Consider the following 6,000-nt stretch of genomic DNA (forward strand, 5'->3'; position numbering starts at 1 on the left):
CTGAAAAACAGCTCAACAGCTTTGGGGTAAAAGTGTAAAAAAACCTCAACAACTCCAGTCCTGAGATATGCCATGAATAGTTACGCTACAGAGCAGGGATTCTTGGCAGGCCATATTTCTATTTGCAATTTCTATTTGCGTGATTATGTCGGGCACGAGGGGAAGTCCGGCCTCGAGTTCGAGTTCTGCCCTGATGAGAAACTGAGACATGCAAACGGCAGCAATTGTAAAAATGATGTCTGGATCAGAAAAGGAGCATGCGTACTCAAGAAGTAAAGAGGATAATCAACCCGGAGGAGCTTGGGGGGGGTCCTTTTGTGCCTTTAATGAGAACTTGACGAACAAAGGAGACAGAAGAGGACTGAACACCCAAATAATTGGACAGAGAATAAGATGGGGAGGGGAAAAACATGCCTCCTGTGTGTTAACAAAATAATAATAATAATAATAAATTATTTGTACCCTGCCCTCCCCGGCCAGAGCCAGGCTCAGAGCGGTTAACATCACAGAAAAAATACAATATGCATAATACATATGCATAAAAGCTTTGCTACAGAAGATGTGAGCCACAGAAACGACGAATGATCAGATTCAGAATGAGGGTGGATAATATTAGTATTGAATTTGAACAATAGCCGGAAATGCAGAGATGTGAATGAGGACGGTTATCTCCAGACATCTGGAACACGGGAAGTCCCAATTTTTAATTTTTTTTTACAATTGGAATATATAATTGGTGCACTATTACTGTAATCTGGATTGGTTTGATTTGATTTGTCATTAATTGGAAGGTTGTGATTGAAAATGAATAAAATTTGAACAAAAATAAATACAAATAAAGAGGATAATTGATGATGGTGAAATCACGAAAGAAGATGATGCCTTATGGCCTCCTTCTGATGGAGTTGGCTGGCAGGAGCTGGAAATTGCAACTGGCGATGAAGACATCACTTTTGCCACCTCAAAAAGTGGTTCTCTGATTAGGGCGGTTCATAAAAAACTTTTTTTAAAAAAAATGCCTGCTCCAAAGGTCTTATGTTACTACACTAGGGATTATATAGCTATCTCTGACATTTCATGCATGTCAGTTAATATCTTGACCCTGCTCCACTGAATTGAAATTTCAGCATTCACGACATTGGAAAACGGCCAAGTAAACAGCTATTTTCATGGAGGAGGGTCAAGATATCAACTGATATGCATGAAATAATATTAGAGTCAAGGGCTGACAGCACAACCACCAATTCAGCTTTGATGGAAATGCAACAGGGCCTTCGCCGCCTGTCTGTCAGGCTCCCACACAGTCTCCCTCTTCCACAAACCCCTGGGGTTCGAATGCGCTTTGTACCTCACCAGTGCTTACCATGCTGTGCCGGTTCACAACCGTTGTGCTGTTCCAGCGGGTGCGCAAGACGTGAGGCTGAAAGACCTGGGAATTGTCACTGAAAGAAGCGAAAGCATCTATTACGTTATGCAGCTGTCTTACATACGATTCTAAATTCCTGATTGACTACTCTTCCCTTCCCACCCTCTTCTCTCCCATCCGAATGTCGACTATCAACTTTCATAGAATCATAGAATAGAATCCTAGAGTTGGAAGAGACAACCAGGGCCATCGAGTCCAACCCCCTGCCAAGCAGGAAACACCATCAGAGCACTCCTGACATATGGTTGTCAAGCCTCTGCTTAAAGACCTCCAAAGTAGGAGACTCCACCACACTCCTTGGCAGCAAATTCCACTGTCGAACAGCTCTTACTGTCAGGAAGTTCTTCCTAATGTTTAGGTGGAATCTTCTTTCTTGTAGTTTGGATCCATTGCTCCGTGTCCGCTTCTCCGGAGCAGCAGAAAACAACCTTTCTCCCTCCTCTATGTGACATCCTTTTATATATTTGAACATGGCTATCATATCACCCCTTAGCCTCCTCTTCTCCAGGCTAAACATGCCCAGCTCCCTTAGCCGTTCCTCATAAGGCATCGTTTCCAGGCCTTTGACCATGTTGGTTGCCCTCCTCTGGACACGTTCCAGTTTGTCAGTGTCCTTCTTGAACTGTGGTGCCCAGAACTGGACACAGTACTCCAGAGCAGAATACAGTGGCACTATTACTTCCCTTGATCTAGATGCTATACTCCTATTGATGCAGCCCAGAATTGCATTGGCTTTTTTAGCTGCCGCGTCACACTGTTGGCTAACTTTGGAAGAGGCTGCTTGGTTTGTTCTGAAATGTGCCACGCATATTGCTAGCTCTATACAAATATGTAGCTCCCATGCACAACTAGCACAATACCACCTGTAGCACTTTGGATCCTGGCCACACTGCTGCCATGCGCTCTATGTGGGGATGCCTTTGAAGGTTACCGGGAAACTGTAATTAATCCAGAATGCAGCAGCTAGACTGGTGACTGGGAGCGGCCACCAAGACCATACAACACCGGTCCTGAGAAACCTGCATTAGCTCCCAGGACGTTTCCAGGCACAATTCAAAGTGTGTTAAGAGGATGCCATTGTTCCCAAAAGGAAACCTTCTTCTGTGTGTCAGTATGATTAGGATGCTAGCGAGGTTGAACCTTTCTGTAAAATAAAACCTTACCAAGACCATATAACAATGGTCCTGAGAGATATGCATTGGCTCCCAGGACGTTTCCAGGCACAATCCAAAGTGCTGGTGCTGACCTTGAAAGCCCTAAACAGCCTCGATCCTGTATACCCAAAGGAGCGTCTCCAGACCACTGTTCCACGCGGACACTGAGGTCCAGCGCCGAGGGCCTTCTGGCGGATCCCTCCCTGCGAGAAATGAGGTTACAGGGAACCAGGCAGAGGGCCTTCTCGCTAGTGGCTCCCGTCCTGTGGAACGCCCTTCTTCAAAGAAATAAACAACTATCTGACTTTTAAAAGACATCTGAAAGCAGCCCTGTTTAGGGAAGTTTTTTAATGCTTGATGCTGTCTTGTGTTTTTAATATTGGGTTGGAAGACACCCAGAGTGGCTGGGGAAGCCCAGCCAGATGGGCGGGGTATAAATAATAAATTATTAGCATTATTAATTACTAGTGGAATAGCAGTATGTTGGCTAAGAGTATGAGCTGTGAAACAAGAAGCCCTCCGTTTGAAATTATTACGAATGAGGCCATTCAACAGACCCAGTCCTCTATTGTCTCCCAAGACAGACAGATGCCAACAAAACAGGAGCCCCACTGATATCCACAGGTTAATTGCCCATTGTAACAGACGTCTATAGCAGTGGTGGCCAAACTCGGCCTTCCAGCTGTTTTAGGACTACAACTCCTGTCATCCCTGACCACTGGTCCTGTTAGCTAGGGATGATGGGAGTTGTAGTCCCAAAACAGCTGGAGGGCCGAGTTTGGCCATCGCTGGTCTATAGGATACCAGTTCCCTGTGACCTTAGGTAGCGTAAAGTAGAACAACATTCCAATGTGCTCTCCAGAGCCTTTCTTTGTGTTTTAACTGTATGCTTTAAACCAGGCATGGCCCATCATGTTTATCATGTTATTGTTTTAGTGAAATAAATTGTTTAAATTGTTATGAAGGAAATGATTATTTTTCTCCTTCCAATCAAGTACAGTGTCCAAATAGAAACAATAATTTCACAATTATCTGTATGTATTTCTAATAGTATAACCAAATCAGTCATTTTTGATGTAACTGTAAAAACTATTCTGAAAATTTATTCTTCCAAAAATGAAACCTTCCTCTGGTTGTCAATATGAAGAAGATTTTAGGAAGGTTGAACATTTCTGTAAAAAAAAAAAAAAAGAGGATTTAAATCAAGCCTTACTGACCAGTGATTTTAATCGTGATTTAAATCAAATCCACCCTGCTTTTCCTCCAGGGGAACCCCCAGTTCACCTGGCGCAAAAACCACTTTTAAGCCTTCCATCGCATATATACCGTATTTTTCGCTCCATAAGGCGCACCGGACCATAGGGGGCACCTAGTTTTTAGAGGGGGAAATCAAGGGGGGAAATCGTATTTCCCCCCCAGCCCCAAAGAGCAGTGTACAGGCTGCGCGCAACCTCTCCCTGCCAAAGGGGCTGCGCAAGGCTATCCCTGAAGCCTTCCGAGTGCAGCGCAAGTTCCCACTGCGCTCCTCAGGCTTCGGGTTCCTTTTGCTGAAGCCGGGAGAGCAAGACTCTCCTGGCTTCAGCGAAAGGAACCTGAAGCCTCCGGAACGCAGCGGGAACTTGCGCTGCGCTCTGAAGGCCTTCAGGCGGCTATCCCTGAAGCCTGGAGAGGGAGAGGGGTCGGTGCGCACCGACGCCTCTCGCTCTCCAGGCTTCAGCGAAAGCAACGCGAAGCCTCTGGAGCGCGGAGGGAGCGCTCCCTCTGCACTTCGAAGGCTTAGCATTGCTATCGCTGAAGCCAAGGAGTCTGCATTCGCTCCATAGGACGCACACACATTTCCCCTCAATTTTTGTGGAGGGGGAAAAGTGTGTCCTATAGAGCGAAAGATACGGGATATATACAAGCAAGGTGCCTATAAACAATATTCACATTTCTGCTCTGGGTCTGTAAGCACAGTAGTTGGGCATCCTATACGTCTCATAATACCCACACCAACCCCAAGTTCGGCTTCGTCGCACACGAGGGATCTTGGTCTGCTCGAGTCTCTGCGCGCCCATTCATTTCGAGAAGGCATGGCCAAACTTGGCCCTCCAGCCGTCTTTGGGACTACAACTCCCATCACCCCTAGCTCACAGGACCAGCGGTCAGGGATGATGGGAATTGCAGTCCCAAAGAAGCTGGAGGGCCAAAAGGGTGACAGCACCTCGGGGGGGGGGTGATGCCTCCTTTCTGTTCCTACCGACCCCAATGCCCTTTTTGAAATAATAACTATTATTTTAAACAGTGGAAACAGTTGGTCTTGGCAAGTATTAACCACTCTCAATTCCAACCTGATAATCACCACCTGTCCAAATTTTAACTTGTCTGAATTAATTTTAAGATTTATTTTAGATTTAAGATTGATGTGTTTTTATGCACATTGTGTTGTTTTTATGATGTTAGACACTCTGAGCCCGGCCTCGGCCAGGGAGGGCGGGATACATCATTATTATTATTATTATTATTATTATTATTATTATTATTATTATTATTATTATTATTATTATTATTATTATTATTATTTTCTCCTCCTGCGAATGGCCAGGCGCAAGAGGAGAAGGCGCCCCCTGCCTTCCTGGCGCAGTGCGCCATTTCTTGGAATACCGGTTGAACTAGACGCAACCTCGGCCCTCCAGCTGTTCGAGGACTACGATTCCCATCATCCCTGACCACCGGTCCCGTGCGGTAGGAATGATGGGAGTTGTAATCCCCGAGCAGCGGGAGGGCCCGTGCCTCACCTGAGCCCGTGGATGAGTGGGGCACTATTGAAGCGCCTCAGGCCGCCCCCCTCACTCCCGGCCGGCGGCAGCTCCAGGTCCAACTCCATCTTCTCGACCTGGGCCATGGCGGCGGCGGGCCTGCTCACTGAGGGCGGCCTCGGCTGCTGCTCCTCAGGCCCGGCCTCCCAGCTGTGACGGGAGAAGCATGGCAGTGCCCGAGAAGAACTTGCCCGGCGGAGGAGGCTCCTCCTCCAGCCCGTCGTCGCCGCCGCCTCAGCTTCGCCTCAGGAGCGGCGTCGGAGCGTCTCCTCAGGCGGAGGCTGGCCAGCCGGTAGGCGTTGCGCATGCGCTGACAGCTGTATCGCTCGGCTGCTGGGCGAAAGGAAGGGAAACGGCGGGCAGGCCCTTCACGCATGCGCACGTCGGCCTCTGCGCGTGCGTGCGTCTCGCCGAAGCACGGCATTGGAGGCTGGCAAGCCGGTAGGCGATGCGCATGCGCTGGCTGTTGAATCGCCCGGCCGCTTCACGCATGCGTCCCGCTGCTCCTGCGCATGTCGGCCTCTACGCGTGCGTGCATCTGGCCGGAGCTGCTCCCGACGACGATTGCGCATGCTCAACCGAATAGAGGGCGGGGCAAAAGGGAAAAAGCCCGGGCGGGGGG

The 6,000-nt window shown here is 48.2% G+C and overlaps 1 protein-coding gene across 1 annotated transcript in view; it reads right to left on the reverse strand.

Annotated features, from left to right (window-relative positions):
• Positions 1–5,629, reverse strand: part of LOC308577836 (PABIR family member 2-like) — a 38,705-nt gene extending 33,076 nt beyond the window's left edge. The window contains 2 exon segments of the mRNA XM_081178233.1: positions 1,364–1,442; positions 5,358–5,629. Of these exon segments, the coding sequence (XP_081034359.1) occupies positions 1,364–1,442; positions 5,358–5,464 (186 nt within the window). The 5' untranslated portion in view covers positions 5,465–5,629.
• Between the last annotated feature and the right edge of the window lie 371 nt (positions 5,630–6,000).

This window comes from Podarcis bocagei (genome assembly GCF_964188305.1).
Source record: "Podarcis bocagei genome assembly, chromosome: W".
In the NCBI taxonomy this organism is placed as follows: domain Eukaryota; kingdom Metazoa; phylum Chordata; class Lepidosauria; order Squamata; family Lacertidae; genus Podarcis; species Podarcis bocagei.